At 53.4% G+C, this 17286-nt stretch overlaps 1 protein-coding gene and 1 long non-coding RNA gene across 3 annotated transcripts; one reads left to right on the forward strand and one right to left on the reverse strand.

The window, feature by feature from the left end:
- The first annotated feature begins 60 nt into the window (after positions 1-60).
- On the forward strand, positions 61-17083 carry LOC306646524 (lysosomal alpha-mannosidase-like). 2 transcript variants are annotated; one of them, XM_079115131.1, is made up of 24 exons: positions 61-264; positions 997-1099; positions 1235-1408; positions 2470-2663; positions 3517-3649; positions 3865-4010; positions 4582-4698; positions 8660-8742; positions 8835-8955; positions 9030-9108; positions 9261-9370; positions 9535-9642; positions 9990-10106; positions 10697-10882; positions 12363-12460; positions 12538-12655; positions 14101-14219; positions 14309-14410; positions 14565-14652; positions 14773-14853; positions 15226-15453; positions 15964-16119; positions 16261-16327; positions 16767-17083. In XM_079115131.1, the coding sequence occupies exons 1-24, from the start codon at positions 103-105 to the stop codon at positions 16901-16903; spliced, it is 3027 nt and encodes a 1008-aa protein (XP_078971257.1). In that variant the 5' UTR covers positions 61-102; the 3' UTR covers positions 16904-17083. The 2 variants fall into 2 exon arrangements, with proteins under 2 accessions (XP_078971257.1, XP_078971256.1); XM_079115130.1 differs by having other exon boundaries at positions 62-264; positions 16225-16327; positions 16767-17081.
- Positions 15024-15190, reverse strand: LOC306646525. The gene is made up of 2 exons (XR_013759863.1): positions 15100-15190; positions 15024-15059 (listed from the first exon to the last, which is right to left on the reverse strand). It is a non-coding gene; the product is annotated as an uncharacterized lncRNA (long non-coding RNA).
- Positions 17084-17286: the final 203 nt, after the last annotated feature.

Below are 17286 nucleotides of genomic sequence, written 5' to 3' on the forward strand. Positions count from 1 at the left end.
CGTGTTCCCGCCGATTGGCCAGACCGGTTCTAGGGGCGGAGCGTTCTTCTTGTATTGGCAGCTTCCGGGAAGCCCGCAGGAGATCGCGGCGGTGGCGGAGCTATGGGCAGCCGCTCACAGGCTTCGTGGGTCGGCGCTGGCCGCTGGACGGGCGCAGCCGAGCCGTGGATGAGCTCCCGCGTCCTGTGTGCGCCGCTCCCATCTGTCCCCTTTCTCTTTTTGCTGTTGCTGGCGGCTCCGGGAGCTCGGGCTGCGGGATACGAGGTGAGCGGGACTCTCGGCGGAAATGTACAGTAGCCAGAGAAGCCCCGAGTACTGTCCGGAGGTGTGGGTGACTTTGATCAGTAGGTGCCTCGTGGATACCTGTTGATAAGACACTGTGGCCCGAGTACTTTGTGTTATTCAGAGTCTGTCTGTACGCGTCTGAGAACGGGGCTGCCTCTGATCGTGCTCCCTCCCTGTCTCCGGGTCTTTTGCTTGGATTTCCCATGCACTTAACTGTGGAGGGGCAGGCGCGGGTGGAGAGCAGCTAGCGGACAGTGAGACTCTGGAGTTGGCGGTCTGGAGTTCCAGCCTGGACTCTCCACTTCCTGGCTGCCTCCTTGCGTGAGTCCCTTTCCCTCTATGTACTTCAGTGTCCTCGTCTGAAAAGAAGGCATGATATAGCTCCACTTCCCACGCTATCTGCCTGCAAATGTTTAACAAACATAGCTATTACTGTGAATATTTCCTCAGGGTGTGAGCGAGCTGCATTGTGGGGTTGTGCAAAGTGGGAGTTGTATCTGTGAGCAACTATGTGTGTGTCCTGCCCGGCGGGCAGGGCCTCCTCTGCACATAGTCAGGGTCAGGTACAGCCTCTCTACTTCCCTGAGCCACTCTGAGATCAAGATTTATCTTGCGCCTCCCGCACCCCCTTCCCTACCTTTCAGTCTTGCCTCTTAACCCCGAAGTTATTGACAGGCCGTGTATGTCTGTGTGTTTGGGGTCCCTGTGTAGACATGCCCCAGGGTGCAGCCAAACATGCTCAATGTACACCTGGTGGCCCACACACATGACGACGTGGGCTGGCTCAAGACCGTGGACCAGTATTTCTATGGCGGTAAGTATAGAGGTTGGGATTTGACCTTCTGGTACTTGGACTTTATGGTGGGACAACTGATAGCTTTGGCTTTTCCTATGTCAAGGAATGTTCCCTCTGACTCTGCTGGCCCTGCTTGCCTTCCTGTATCCACAGTCAAGAATACCATCCAGCATGCGGGTGTGCAGTACATTCTAGACTCAGTTATCTCTGCTCTACTGGCTGAGCCCACCCGACGCTTCATCTATGTGGAAATTGCTTTCTTCTCCCGTTGGTGGAACCAGCAGACAAATGCAACGCAGGAAATCGTGAGGAAACTGGTGCGCCAGGGTAAGCCTGCCCCAAGGAAGTGAAAAGAGGAAGCCCAACCCAATGTGCTTCTGCAAACCTGGTTTCTGAGATTTTATCACGCCACGTGCAAGCTGTGCACGCACGTGGTTTCACAGACGGGAATCCCTTTACTTGGAAAACTTTTTTTCTTTTGGAAATTAAACCCAGGGGCATGTACGACTGAGCTACATCCCCAGCCCTTTTTTAAAATTTGAGATAGGGTCTCCTTGAGTTGCCCAGGCGGGCGTCCAACTTTCCACCCTCTGGAGTAGCTGGGGTCACAGGCTGTGACCGTGCGAGGCTAACTGGAGAAGCCCTGTGCATCCTGCAAGGCCGCACCTCCAGTGACTCTGAAAAGCCTGCCGCGTCAGGTGTGGGTAATACACACCTGCAATCCTGTCGCCAAAAGCTCGGTCCTTGTCCCTGATGCCAATCCAATAACGAGGTTTTGAGAAAAAGGAGAGAGAGAGATTGCTTTGCTAGCAAAGGAGAAACTCAGGGGACTCCTGTCCCAAAGGCTGTGATGCTGCCCATCAGCAGGAACAGGTGGCTGCTTATTTATAGAGGTGATTCAGAGCGAATTAGGAGAGATCAGGATGGACATCAGGAAAAAGATGATCAGGGAGGAGGAACTTAGGGAAAAGAAGATCAGGGAAAGACTGGGAAAAAGAAAAACCTTGTAAGTTTCAAAGCGACAAAGGATACAGTCAAAGCATCAAGTGAACCCATTACAATCCCAGCCACTTGGGAAACTGAGGCAGGAGGATGGCAAGTTGGAAGCCAGCGTCAGCAACTTTATGAGACCATCTTAAAATTAAAAATAAAAAGGGCTGAGGATGTGGCTCAGTGGTAAAGTGTCTCTAGGTGCAATCTCCAATACCCCCAAATTTTTTTAAAAAGGAGGGCTAGGGCTGGGTGGAGGAGGGAAGCCTGCGGCGCGAGTGCCTTCTTTACCAGCCTGCTACCCTGGCCAGGGGGTGCCCCTTCTTTTCCTTTTAGGCTTGAGCATGCAGGCAGGTCTTCAGATTCCCAGTCACCCGCCCTTGCCCCTCCTTGCACAGGCCGCCTGGAGTTTGTCAACGGTGGCTGGGTGATGAACGATGAGGCCACCACTCACTACGGGGCCATCGTGGACCAGATGACACTTGGGCTGCGCTTTCTGGAAGACACTTTTGGCACGGATGGGCGTCCCCGTGTGGCCTGGCACATCGACCCCTTTGGCCACTCTCGAGAACAGGCCTCCTTGTTCGCCCAGGTGCTGTACAGACCTCTCTTGGACCCCTCTTCCCTGGCATCGTGTCCTCCTGAAGCGACTAAAGCCCCACTTGTGATCTCAAGTGACCCAGACCCTGCCTGCTGGGACAGCCCTTACTCCCGCCCCTTGGGTGAACTTGATATGTTTTTTGGTGCTGAACCCAGGACCTCACTCATGCTAGACGAGTGCTCTACCACCAAGTTATGTCCCTCATCCCATTTTGGGTGAACTGGAATCTGGTGTTCCTTTTGGGTTCTGGCCTTGCTTTAAAATCAGTTTCATTTCCTGTGTGCGGATCCATCCAGCTTCAGGCTGCAGAAGGAGCGGTTGACCGAGCTGGGGAGGGGGAAGTGAGTCTGGTTTAGACCTGTCACCTCCCTCCTGCCCTGTGATGTTTTTTGTTTGTTTGTTTGTTGAGGGGGGAAGAAGTTTTATTGCTTTGTTAGCAAAAGAGAAACACAGGGACTTCTGTCCAGAGGCTGTAATTCCGCCCATCAGCAGGAACAGGGGCCTTTTAAAGGTGGTTCAAAGGCTGCATTCCACGTTTCCTGTTGGAGTTGCAATTCACTGGTTAATTTGGGAGACAATCATTTCTGAGATCTTCTCGTGCCATCCCCAAAGTCTGGGTGACTGGTTCCCATGGTGTGTGCGCTCAGGGACAGATAACTGCCTAGGATGCCCGCCTGTGGTGTATGCCCTTCCCAGGCTGGGAGATAAACCAGAGGCCTGCTTAGTTTTGGTCCCACTTCCTTTGAATTTGTGCTCTGACCAGTCCTTCCCCAGCTGAGCAGAGCTTGTGGGTGAGAGGGCTCTGGCTGCTCATCCACACTGTCCCCTCTTGTCCCCCCTCCAGATGGGCTTCGATGGCTTCTTCCTAGGGCGCATTGATTATCAAGATAAACAGTTGCGGGAGGACAGTCTGGAGATGGAGCAGGTGTGGAGGGGCAGCACCAGCCTGGAGCCTCCCACTGCTGACCTCTTCACTGGTGAGGAGGGAGTGGGAGCAGGGCCGTCACCCAGGGCCTGATTCAGTGATCTGTGGTCCTAAAATCCCTAATCATTTAGGAACAAGGTGTCTGCATTTTCCTTTTGCAATGGGCCTCACACATCCTGAAGCCCATTCTGGGTGGCACAGGGCAGGCTTGGACTCCAGGGAAGCTCTGGAGTACTGGGCACCCCCTGAGCCTGGTATGGCCTACAGGTATACTCCCCAACATGTACAGCCCACCGCAAAACCTGTGCTGGGATATGCTGTGTAGAGACAACCCTGTGGTGGAGGATCCCCGCAGCCCTGAGTACAATGTCAAGACGCTGGTCACATACTTCCTGAAGCTGGCCACTAACCAGGTAATCCGGAGTCCAGTCCCTGCAGGACCAGTGTATACCATGCACCGAGCCTTTTCCCCAGCTCGGGGAATACCCGAGGTGATAGAAGATGTACTGAATGCTACTATTCCATTCACCCTACCACGTCCTTCCTCTCAGGTTACCGTGCACCCTTCATTAGACGCATGCACGAGGTAGCATCAGGCCTCACAGTGCCTCTGGCCCTCATCTGCGTAGTAGGCCCAAGAGAACAGGACAGTCAGTGGCTCTTTATGTGTCCCTATGCTCCCATGCACCTTTTTTTTTTTTTTTTTTTTTTGGTATTAGGGATTGAACCCAAGGATGCTAAGCCACATCCACAGCCCTTTTTAATATTTTATTTAAAGACAGGGTCTCATTGAGTTGCTTAGGGCCTTGCTAAGTTGCTGAGGCTGGTTTTGAACTCTCAGCCTCCTGAACCGCTGGGATTGTAGGAGTGTACCTCCCTGTCCAGCTGTACCACATACATTCTTGACCGCATATATACCAATACACAGCTAGACACAGGGGTGTCTAGGACATCCTGGCTTGAGGACTCCCCTCCTTCCTGCAGGGCCAGCACTACCGCACCAACCACACTGTGATGACCATGGGCTCAGACTTCCAGTATGAGAACGCCAATCTGTGGTTCAAGAACCTTGACAAGCTCATCCGACAGGTCAATGCTCAGGTCAGTGTGCCCACCCTGTGGTAGTTGTTGGCAGGCATGTGTTAATCCACTTTCTGTCACTATAACACGTACCTCAAATAAGATAAAAGGATTAGCCAGGCATGGCGGCACATGCCTGAAATCCAGGTTACTCTGGAGGCTGAGGCAGAAGGATCACAAGTTCAAAGCCAATCTGGCAACTTGGTGAGACCCTGTCTCGAAATAAAAAGGGCTGGGGATATTGCTTGCCTAGCATGTGTGATGCCCTGGGCTCAGTCCCATGAGGCAGGAGAAGGGTCACTTTGCCACAGTTTTGGAGGTTTCAGTCCATGATCGGTTGGCCCCTTGCTTTGGGTCTGCGGTAAGGCAGCACATCATGCAGGAGCAGATGACAGAGTGCAGCTACTCACCTCATGGCCAGGGAGAGAGAGAGAGTAAGAGGAAGGAGCTGGGGTCCCACTCATCCCTTTGAGGACACAGCCCCAGTGACCTCAAGACCTCCTAATGCGTTCCACCTTTTAAAGTCTTCACCATCTCCCAACCAGGCCTTTAACACATGGGCTCTGGGGACACTGCAGATGCAAACTATAGCAACAGGCTGCTCGTATCCCTTTGGCTCAGGTCATGTTTAGAGTGCTGTCTTATTTTTCAGTTGCTGCTATAACAAACAAACACAAGCTCAGCTACAGAAACATACATGGTCATAGAGTTCTCAGGTGGGAAGTCTAGCATCAGTCTCACTGAGCAAGAAGTGAGGTCTTGGCAGTTTTGGAGAAAGGTGTTTGCGTTTTTCTAGAGGCTTCATCTCCAGTGCCAGTCACATAGCCTCTCTCTGACTCTGCTTCCGCAGTCACTTCACTTTCATTGTCGCCTCTTCTGCATCCCTCTTCCAGGTGCGTTCCTTTCGTTTTTGGTACCAGAGATTGAACCCAGGGGCTGTTAACCACTGAGCCGCATCCCCAGCTTTTTTATATTTTATTTAGGGACACGGTCTCGTTGAGTTGCTTAGGGCCTTGCTCAGCTGCTGAGGCTGGCTTTGAACTCGCCATCCTGCCTCAGCCTCCTGAACCGCTGGGGTTATGGGTGTGCACCACCATGCCTGGCTTCCTCCTTCCCTTTTAAAGTATATTTATTTATATATAATTTACAAATATATAGTTTATGTTTACTTTTATATATTTAAATCTTTTTATTTAGTTGTAGATGGACAGAATGCCTTTATTTGTTTTTATATGGTGCTGAGGATCAAACCCAGTGCCTCACACTGCTAGGCAAGCGCTCCACTACTGAGCTACACTCCAGTCCCTTCCTCTTCCAGTTTTAAAGGTCCTTGTGATTATGTTGGGCTTCCCAGGTAATCCAGGATAATCTGTTAAGGCCGTTGAATCACCACACTTAATTCCATCTGTAACCCTCAGTCCCCTTTGTAGATTACCTGTGATAGTCTCAGGTTCTGGGATCGGGACTCAGACATCTTTGGGTCATCATTATTCACACCAACACAGATCCGTTGATGTGTCCCTGTAAGTGGCCCAGACTATGGGCACAAGCAGTTATTCTTTCCCATCAGCAGAGAAACTTGTCACCTTTCTTCTGAGAAGCCCTGTCCCATCAATCCTGTCCTCACCACCTGTGTCGTCACTACACTGTTATCATCCAGTCCCCCTGCACTGCCGTTTCACCAGAATGGCTCTCAGGAACCACTGAGGGTCTTCCAGAAGACATTTACCAGACTCCCCCCGCCCCGCTCCTGGTTCCCAGAGAGCCTACAGTACCTTGACCACTGCCTCCTGCAAATACCATGTCCCTGGGCTGTCATGATGTCATGCTCTTTTACCACTGACTGCTCCTTTGATGACTCCACGTTACAGACTCTGGAAATGAAGTCCCTAAGTTTAAATCCTGGCTTTGCCATTTTACTGCTGTGTGACTTTGAGAAGTGTATTTAAATAATCAGTACCTTGGTTTTCTCCTTATGTCCTCTGAAATGACATAAAAGTGGTCCCCACTTCATCAGGCTGCTAGCAAGAGCTTGAGAGTTCATTTACACTCATCAGTACCTCGGTGGCTGGCCCACAAAGCATCTCGTGGATGATGATGATTCGGAGTGCCCGGGATGGGACCCAGGGTGTCAAGCATGCTAGGCAAGCTGCACGACTGAGCTACACCCCACCCCTAGCTGTTTGTTATTTTTCTAACTGAAAACCTGTTCCTCTAAGACACAGCTGCAATATCTCCTCCAGAAAGCCTTAGCCACACTTCAGTTAGAGCCTTTCCTCTTGTGCTTAAAACAGCGCCCACGAACACCTGTGGTGCCACATCCAGGTGGATTGTAGCCAAGAGGCCATCTCCATTCAATGTCTCCTTTACCTGTCTGTGAATTCCACGACGGTGAAGTCTAGCCTCTCTTAATTTAGGCTGTGCCTGCAGTCCCCGAACATACTGAAGAACTGAGTGGTGGTTTGCTGCCAGGTGCAGTGGCGCACACCTGAATTCCAGCAGCTCGGGAGGCTGAGGCAGGAGGATGGCAAGTTCAAAGCCAGCCTTTGAGATTTAGTGAGGCCCTGAACAACTGAGCAAGAACCTACCTCAAAATAAAAAATAAAGAAGGCTGGGAATGGGACTCAGTCATGAAACACTCCTGGGTTTAATCCCTAGTGCCAAGGGGGAAACCAAGAAACAAAACAGTATGCATGGCTGTGTGCACATTCCACATGTAAGCAAATACAGGTCATGGCTCCATGTCCACAGGTTCAACTACCCTGGACAGAAAATATTTGGGGAAACACTTATATCTGTACCGAACATGCATAAACATTTTCTTTGTCAATTCCCTCAAATACAATATAACAAGTATACACATAGCATTTACATTGTATCATGTATTATAAGTTATCTAGAGAGGATTTAGCATATAGGTGAAGATGTACATTGTTTACATACAACACCATTTTATATAAGGGACTTGAGCATCCAAGGAACTGGTATCCTGGGGAAGGGTCCTGGAACCAGTTCCTGGAGGAAAAAAATCGTGTGTGTACACAATTAAAGGAATGTAGTTCCATGTAAACCCCTTCATTCACTCAAATGTTACTGAGCACCTACTGTGCATACCGGGAACAGAGTGAGCAAACATCCTTTTCCTCATGAAGGTCAGTAGAAAATGAGCCTCCACTCACTATAAAGACTATGTCACTGGTATAGCTCAGTGGTACAGTGCAGAGTTAACATGCTGGAGGCCCTGAGTTCCACACTCAGTTACCATCAAAACAGAAAAAAAAAAAAAAAAAAAAGTTAAAAAGCATTTTTTGGTAACAATCTGACAGTGCTGGAAAATGATTATTATTCCTGTCCTAAAATGTCATGCAGTTTTCCCCCCAATGACCCCCTCCCCTACTGGGAATGGAAGCCAGGGACTCTCTACCACTGAACTACATCCCCAGCCCCATTATTTACTTATTTTTGATACAGCGGAATCAAATCCAGTGTGCTCTACCACTGAGCTACATCCCCTTTTTATTTTAAATACAGGATCTTGCAAGTTGCCCAGGCTGGCCTTCAATTTGGGATCCTCCTGCGTCAGCCTCCCCAGTAGCTGGAATCACAGGCATGAGCTAAAACTCCCAGCTTCCCTAATGTTTTACATAATAAAATTGAAATCATTAAAAATTTTTAGTAAATCAATTGGGTAAAGTCACTTGGAGAGAATCTTTTGAGCTCACGAATTCAAGACCTCCGTCTCAAAAAAAAAAAAAAAAAAAGTAGTATGATTTCAGGTTTATTCTTGGCCAATTATCCCTGAAGTTCAAGAAAGGTTAACGTTTGGCCTCAACCCAATTTGTTTTCCTACATGAGCACTGGTGTGTACTTCACGCGTCTATTCAGAGCCCGAATCCACTGGAGGCATGGATGTGCATGTGCACACCTGTGGGCCCCGGGGAGGTGCGGACTCCCGAGGGCTCACGCACGCCTCCCCCAGCAGCAGGCAAACGGGAGCCGGGTCCATGTCCTCTACTCCAGCCCTGCTTGTTACCTGTGGGAGCTGCACAAGGCCAACCTCACCTGGTATCTGAGGGACTGGAGAGCCTGCGGGGCGAGGCGGGGTTGCTGGCAGGTTCCGTGGCTTGTGACGCTGACCCGCCGCTCTTCCGCCGCAGGTCGGTGAAAAAGGACGACTTCTTCCCGTACGCCGACGGCCCGCACATGTTCTGGACCGGCTTTTTCACCAGCAGGCCGGCCCTCAAACGCTACGAGCGCCTCAGTTACAACTTTCTGCAGGTGAGTGGGTGCTGGGTTCGATGGGGCAAAACTCAAGGAGACCCAGGGGCGCCAACACACCCCTTTCTCCCCAGGTGTGCAACCAGCTGGAGGCGCTGGCGGGCCGTGAGGCCACCCTAGGACCCTACGGCTGGGGAGACAGTGCGCTCCTCAGTAGGTGCCGGGCAAACGAGGGGAGGGGCGCGGCTGGAGTTAGACACCACCTTGGGCCGCCTCCTGAGCCTGCCCTCACCCGACCTTTCGCATCCCCTTGCGGTGGGCGCCGGATTCCGCGGAGACCCCACCAATTCACCGCCTGTACGCAGATGAGGCGATGGCGGTGCTCCAGCACCACGACGCGGTCAGCGGCACCGCCAAGCAGCACGTGGTGAACGACTATGCGCGTCAACTGGCGGAAGGCTGGGGTCCCTGCGAGGTGCGTGGGGCGGGGCTTTGGGGAATGGGTGGGGCCGAGGAGCGTTCATTGGGCGGATTCCGGGGAGGCGGGGCCTCGGCGCGAGGGGCGGAGACAGGCGGGGCCGGTGGAGGTCCAGGTGAGGCGGGTCCAGAGCTGAGCGGTTCCTTTGAGCTCCTCCCTAGGTTCTCCTGAGCAACGCGTTGGCGTGGCTCAGCGGCTCCAAGCTGGCCTTCTCGTTCTGCCGCGAACTCAACATGAGCATCTGCCCGCCCAGCCAGAAGTCGGCGAGTGTGAGCCTGGGCGCCGAGGCCGGGAAGCGGTCGGTGGGTGGGACCCTAGCAAGCGAAGTCCAACAGAGGGGCGAGGAAAGGCGCGTCTTGGGCCGAGGCGCTCCTTAAGGTGTGGTTGCGTGTGGGGTTTTTTTAGTTTTAGTTTTTTTCCCCCCTGTTGGAGGACCATCCCTGGGTGAGATTGCGTGGGGTACAGTGAAGCTAGGTCAGGACAGGGACTATTGCACCACAAAGGGATGGCTCGTTCTGAGAGATGTGCCTGGCCTCGCTGGGACTCTGCCCCACCCGACAGGTGGATTTGTAGGAAGCCTGCGGTGATCCTTTTCCTCCCTGACCCTTTCCCCCAGTTCCACGTCGTCATTTACAACCCCCTGGGGCGGAAGGTGGATCAAATGGTGCGGCTGCCAGTCAGCAAAGGTGTTTTCCTCGTGAAGGATCCCAATGGCAAGACTGTGCTCAATGATGTGAGTCCATTTGACGAGTATTACCCCTTGGTACTTCCTCGCTTCTCATGGATACTTCCCCCATGAGCCTCTCTTTCCCTTAACGTTGCCCTCTCCCCGCTTGGAAACACCTCCCTCCCATAAGTGCTCCCCCTTTCTAATGCCCCCCTGGAAATTTTCTCCCTGTTCACAGATAGCCCTTTCATCCGAGAAGCCCTCTCCCTTGAGCTTATTCTCACCTAGAATTTGCTCCCCAGCTTCAAGATCTCTTCCCCTGCTTCCTCCCTCATTTCTCCAAGACCCGCACAATCTCTTCACCCTCCCGTTGGATTCTCTTTTCCTCCTTGGGAGTCTTCTCTGCAGCATTCCCGACCTCTAGGCTGGGGATGGACCCCAGGATCCAATGCATGCTAAGCACTGGCTCTAACACTGGCCAAACCCCAACCTCTGCAACTTTTTTGTTGGAATCCGAACACCCCACTCCTCCAACACCTAAATTTGATTTCCCCATCCCAAAACTCTTTCCTTTCCTCGCATTCGATGCCTCCCCTATGATTGGTCTCTAGGTGTATTTACAACCTCTTCACTCGCGTTCCTGCCTCCCTACCCAGGTGGTGGTAGTTCCCAGCTCTGACCCTCAGGAGCACTCTCCGGAGCTGCTGTTCTCAGCCTCCGTGCCTGCCTTGGGCTTCAGCATCTACTCAGTAACCAGGATGAATCAAACGATGCCCCAGGCCCCTCCTCCAAATTCCGCTCCCCACAAGTCCCAGTACCGTGTCTTAGCAATTGAAAATGAGGTGAGACCCTATTTGAATTTCTTTCACTGCCCCTGTGACAAGTTGAAATGTCATGTCAGCTGCTGGGTCAGTGACCTTGGTTTAGCATCACCATTCACTCCTCTGATTGTGTCCTTGAGTGAGTGAATAACATTCATCTGAGCCTCAGTGTCCTATTGTGGAGCTATTGTGAGGATCCAGTGGGATTGTGGGTGATTCTTGTTAGGTATATCACAACTGATGGACATTGGGTGCTTGCAGTTTTCGAGGAGGGGTGTCAAAGAATGTGACATTTAAATTGAGACCTAGGCTGGAGTTGTAGTTTGGTGGTGGAGTTCTTGCCTAGCATGCACCATACTCTGGCTTCTGTCTGCAGCACTGAAATTAGTAAATACCCAGAGAAGGGAGTCAGGTGGCATATGGGGGAAGAGGAGTTCCGGCAGGCAGAAGGTAGCAGACACAGAAGCCCTCAGACCGTGAGGGCCAGGGATGGAGAGGAAGACTTTGGCTCTTCTGAAGGGGTCATGGGCACAATGAGGCTGCCTTAAGACTGGCATGAGTGGCCAGAAGTGGTAGCAGATGCCTATAATCCTAGATTATAGGCTGAGGCAGGAGGATCAAAAGTTCAAGTCCAGGCCGGGCAATTTAGCAAGAACCTATCTCAGCACAAAAAACAAAAATGACCTGGGGTTGGGTGCGGAGGCGCACGTCTAATCCCAGCGACTCAGAAGGTGAGACGGGAGGATTGTGAGTTCAAAGCCAGCCTCCACAACTGAGCAAGGCAATAAACAATTCAGTGTGACCCTATCTCTAGATAAAATGCAGAGAAGGTCTAGGGATATGGCTCAGTGGTTAAGCACCCTGGGTTCAATCGCTGGTACCAGAAAAATAAAATTAAATAAGTAAAAAGTGACTTGGGATGTGGCTCACTGGTAGAGTGGTCGCCCGGCATGTGCAAGGGCCTGGGTGTAATCCTCAGTGCTTAAAAAACACTATTTTATGATGATGTTGCTATAAAAGATAAATACAATCCAGGCAAGTCTCATTATGATATGTTTATTATTTTTCTGCCCAAGTTTTCTTCTCCTCAAAGAAATAAGAACATTTCTGTGGGCCCCGGAGTGTCTCATGGGACTTGGCCTGGTGGCTGCGTTAGAGGTCCACGTGGGCCTTGTCTGGAGCAGATGAGGGCTCCTATTAGGCTTAGAGTGTCACAGGTACCCTCTAGCTTTGCAGGCATGAGCAGATCGTGGGGGTGAGTGTAGAAGAAAGGGGACCTCTAAGGAGCCAGCCGCATCGTCCTGTGAGGCTGCTGGGGTGGGGAGTGGCTCAGCTGAGAGGAAGATGGACGGGAGGAGCTGGCAGGGTTTGCCAGGAGGGTCATGTGAGAAGCAGGAGGAAGAAAAGTGACTCCAGGGTTTTGTCCTCAGCTCTGGGAAGAATGGAGCTGCCATTGGCTGAGGCGATGGTCATTAATCTCTTTCCACCCTTCACTGCCTAGTACATTAGGGCCACATTCGACCCTGACACCGGGTTCTTGACAGAGATCAGGAACAAGGACAAGAAACTCCTGTTACCCGTGAGCCAAGCCTTCTTCTGGTGAGAGAGGATCATTAGGGCTGGGGACAGCGTGGAGCAAAGGCCTCTCATGTGACTCTCACTTGCTCTGGTCCCAGGTACATTGCCAGTGTAGGTGATGATAAAAGCCAGCAGCCCTCTGGGGCCTACATCTTCAGACCTGACGGACAGAAACCATTTCCTGTGAGCCGCTGGGCTCAGATCCGCCTGGTGAAGGTCTGGGGCCATGAATAAGGAGTGGGGAGCTGGGGATGAAGGTGGGGGGTGTGGAACCGGTGAGGGTGGAGGGAGGATTTATATCTCCTTTAGATAGGGGCTAAGACCTGAGGGTCCCCTGTAGGGCTGATACTTAGGCTGCTTCTATGAGTCTTTCCCAACGCATTCCAATCTACTGTGGCAGTCAGGGTTATACTTAGTTTTGGAAATTGGAGGTGAACAGGGAGAGTCAGGAGCAGATGCAAGAGTCACTAAGGTCTGTGGGACACTTTTATATCTTGGGGCTGGGGCTGTAGCTCAGTGGTAGAATGCTTGCTTAGCATGCACAAGGCCCGAGGTTCATTCCCCAGCACCACAAAAGGAAAACGTTTATAGGCTGGGGCTGTAGCTCAGTGGTAGAGTGCTTGCCTGGGTTTGATCCCCAGCACCCCATAAAAATAGAAAAATAAAATAAAGATATTGTGTCCATCTGCAACTAAAAAAGTTTTTTTTTGAAGTTTATATCTGGAATGGATATTTGAGAATTCACACTTGTGCTGGGCATGGTGGCACACACCTGTAATCCTGGGGACTTGGGAGGCTGAGGCAGGAAGATTGAAAGTTCAGAGCCAGCCTGAGCAACTTAGCAAGGCCCTAAGCAATTTAGAAAGACCCTGTCTCAAAGTAAAAAAGAGAATTCACACTTATGTAGTGCTTGCAAGACTCTCAGGGTGGACATCTGAGGCTGTGTCTGGTTGGGAACAGTGGTTTCCTATGACATTTCACTGATGTTTTCTCTTAGGGACAGATAATGGCAAGACTCATGCAAACTCCCCTTGAGGTTAACGTTTGCATTCCTGGGTCATGTATTAGGATACAGGCTGGACTGTTGTAACAGTTACTCAGATTAATTGACCTACAAGATAGAAGATTCTTTCCTTCTAACAGAAAGTCTGGCCGGGCCATCTAGGGAAGGTGGGATGGTTCTGGAATCACCCAGATCCCTCCTATCTTGTTGCTGTAACATCCTCAGTATTCAGCTTCCACCTTAGATCTAAGATGGCTGCTGGAGATCCAACCGTTGAATGTGCATTTGAGCCGGTAGGAAAGGGAAAGGGGGCAGGGAACACTGTTCACACTGCTCTGATCACTGTCCATGGGGCAGACCATGATCATGGAGCTACAGACAGCCTCGCAGAAGACTCAACAGTATAGTCTTTTTTTCAGACAGCCACCTGCCAAATTAGTATCTTATTCTAAGGAGGAAAGACAGGGTAGTGGTAGGCAGCAAGCATGTACTCCACACTGCAGAATGAGGTGGTGTGACTGAGGGGAAGTGTGGATATCACACCTGGGCAGGAGACGTGTGCAGGAATCCCCGCCCCAGGCAGGCAGGCAGGCATCTGAGGGCGTATCTCTGCTCTGGGGTGAGCTGACATCTGTCCTCCACACCCATGTGCCTACAGACAGCTTTGGTGCAAGAGGTACACCAGAAATTTTCAGCCTGGTGTTCCCAGGTGGTTCGCCTGTACCAGGGACAGCGTCACCTGGAGCTGGAGTGGACAGTTGGGCCCATACCTGTGGGGTAAGTGGCACAGGCTGGGACTGGTGGGGGAACAAGAGCAAAGTGGAATTTAGGCCTGGCCCCCGACCTCACTGTTCCTTTGGGTACAGTGATGCCTGGGGGAAGGAGGTCATCAGTCGCTTTGACACACCAATGAAGACAAACGAGTACTTCTATACAGACAGCAATGGCCGGGAGATCCTGAGGAGAAGGTGAGGAGGCTGAGGCTCGGGGTTGGCCGAGGTGTGTGGGGGGCCAGGGACAGTAGGGGTATTTGCCAATTAAATGCATGTGGGAGGGAGGGGTGAAGGTGGAGGGAGGAGCAGGGAACAGGATTCAAGGTGACCAAGTCGCACCCCACCCCAGGCGGAATTATCGACCCACCTGGGCCCTGAAGCAGACTGAGCCTGTGGCGGGAAACTACTACCCTGTCAACACTCGAATTTACATCAAGGTAAATTCCTCCCCCACGCTGCTCCTCCCCACCACGGCAGTGGAATGACCCTCTTTTCCAGTGTCAGTTTGGGGGACTGGTTCACAGCACCCCGCCTTGTTCTCGCCCTCCCCCCTCCAGGACGGGCGCATGCAGCTGACAGTGCTGACCGACCGCTCCCAGGGGGGCAGCAGCCTGACAGACGGCTCACTGGAGCTCATGGTGAGCCAGGTCCCAGCCCGATCCAAGCCAGGCGGCAGCCACCAGTGCCCACCCGACGCCTGCGGGGCACTCTCCCATGGCCCCGTGGCCACGAAGGCTGTTTCTGTCCCAGGTCTCTGCTTGTGCGCCCCGCTAAGTGGAGAGCTCTTACTGCTGTGTGTTGTTTTCCCTCCGATCCCTAACGAGGCCCCAGGCCAGACCCTGGCCTGCCCTATCTAGGCCTCCCTGTCATTCTGGTCCCCTTACCAGACCCTCATCATCGTTACCCATTTCCCCATTTTTTTGGTCTTGACATTCCTCTAACGCCTTACGCTGTTTCTGCCCAGACACGCTTTGCTAGACCGCACCTCCTCCTGGCCACTCTCCCCGCAGGTGCATCGAAAGCTGCTGAAAGATGACTACCGTGGGGTAGGGGAGCCCCTGCTGGAGAAGGGGTCCGGAGAGGTGGTGCGAGGGCGCCACCTCGTGCTGCTGGACAGGGTGGATTCGGCGGCCGCCGAGCACCGGCTGCTGGCGGAGAGAGAGGTCCTAGCCCCGCAGGTGGTGCTGGCCCCGGCTGACGGCGCCCGCTACCGCCCCCGGGCCACCCCACTCAAGCAGGTGAGGGGCGGCGGGGAGGGCAGAAAGGACGGGAATGCAGCCTGTGGGGAGAGGCTGCGTGCAGGTTTTCCTGGGCAAAGCCTGGTCCCCTGAGCCCTGGGGAGGCTCAGCCCCCGCCCCGCCCCCGGCAGTGCCAGCTCGCTACCCACCGCTGGGGCAGCAGGACCCGCCCGCCCCTTCGCCTCACCCTGGCCCCGCCCTCCCGCCTGCTCGCCTCCCCCAGCCCCGGTTTCTCCCCGGCAGCCCGGCCTCCGAGCTCCCTAGCAATGTCCAGTCTCAGCCTCGGTCAGTTCTGTCTCTTCTGGGCTGGGACCGGTATGGCGGCCCCCTCTCACCCGCAACCTGGGCCCGCCCACTCCCTCCCGGGCTCAGCTGTCACTGTCAGGAACCTGCTCGTCCCTTTTGGTTGAGCCCCTCCCCTCCCGGAGAAGCCCCGCCCCTGCAGCCCGCCCCGCCCCTCTCGGTCCGAGACCCTTCCCTCCGCGACTGGGCCCCGCCCCACTGCCGCAGTTCTCGGGACTGCGCCGGGAGCTGCCGCCCTCGGTGCACCTGCTCACGCTGGCCCGCTGGGGCCCCGACATGCTGCTGCTGCGCTTGGAGCACCAGTTCACAGCGTGGGAGGACTCGAGCCGCAACCTGAGCGCCCCTGTGACCGTGGACTTGCGGGTGAGGAGGGCAGAGGTGGGGAGGGACAGGAGAGGCAAGAAAGAAGGGCAGAGGCCCAACTCGGCTTTGCGCCGCAACTCAGCCGGTTCCGCCCACTCCCCGCAGGATCTGTTCTCCACTTTCGCCATCACCCACCTGCAGGAGACCACGCTGGCGGCCAACCAGCCCCGTGCCAGTGCCTCCAGGCTCCAGTGGACACCCAGCACCGGTGAGGACCTGCCTTGGGTCCTGCCTGGAGTCAGCTGCTGGGGGTGGTGCGTGAGATGTGGGAATGTTGGCCAGGACCCACTGTGGAGCTTGAGGTTCGGGACAGCATCAGAGGCAGGCCAGGGGTTTAAGGGCCAGAAGTGGGTCTGGGAAACTAGCAGTGTTGCTTAACTTTGGGGGTGTTTAGTCCCGAGAACAAGATCTGAGAGTCTCCATCAGTGTCTAGTTCCGGAAGGGCGTCAGCTTGAGGACTGGAGGGCAGTTGGCCAGACACGCAGAGGATTTGGGGATCTCAGGCTCTGTTCCAGCCGGGGAAAGTGGTTCAAGGGTCAGAAGTAAGGTCCTGGGGACAGACTCAGGGGTGTCTAGGCCAGGGGAGGGAACACAGAGAGACAGAGGACATCTGCGCCCCTTACTCCTCCTCCCCTGCCCCTCCACAGGTCCCACTCCCCACCCTGTCCCCTCCACGCTGGACCCATCCTCCATCACGCTGCAGCCCATGGAAATCCGCACCTTCCTGGCCTCAGTGCAATGGAAGGACAGCAAGACCCGCTCCAGGTTCCGCTTCAGTAGCTGAGCCCCAGCTCTGGGGGAGGGGCAGACTCCCTTCTCACGCTGCTGCTGCTGCCACCTCCAGCTGCCCTTAAGATGCCACTGCTGCCCGGCGCCAGTAATCCCAGCAGCTCTGGAGTCTAAGGCAGGAGGATTGCAAGTTCAAAGCCATCCTCAGCAACTTAGCAAGGTCCTAAGCAACCCTTAGGACCCTGTTTCAAAATAAGTTTTAAAAACTGTCCCCGGGATATAGCTCAGTGATTAAATGCCTGCATTCAATCCGTGGTACAAAAAATACACACCTAAATAAAAATGAAATGCTAGTACTAAGATTTAAAAGGGTCGTGGTATGGTTGAGTATGTTGCTTTATTTGTGGGCAGGGGTGCAGAATGCATGACCCAGAAAGA

This window comes from Sciurus vulgaris, assembly GCF_902686455.1.
Source record: "Sciurus vulgaris genome assembly, chromosome: 16".
NCBI lineage: Eukaryota > Metazoa > Chordata > Mammalia > Rodentia > Sciuridae > Sciurus > Sciurus vulgaris.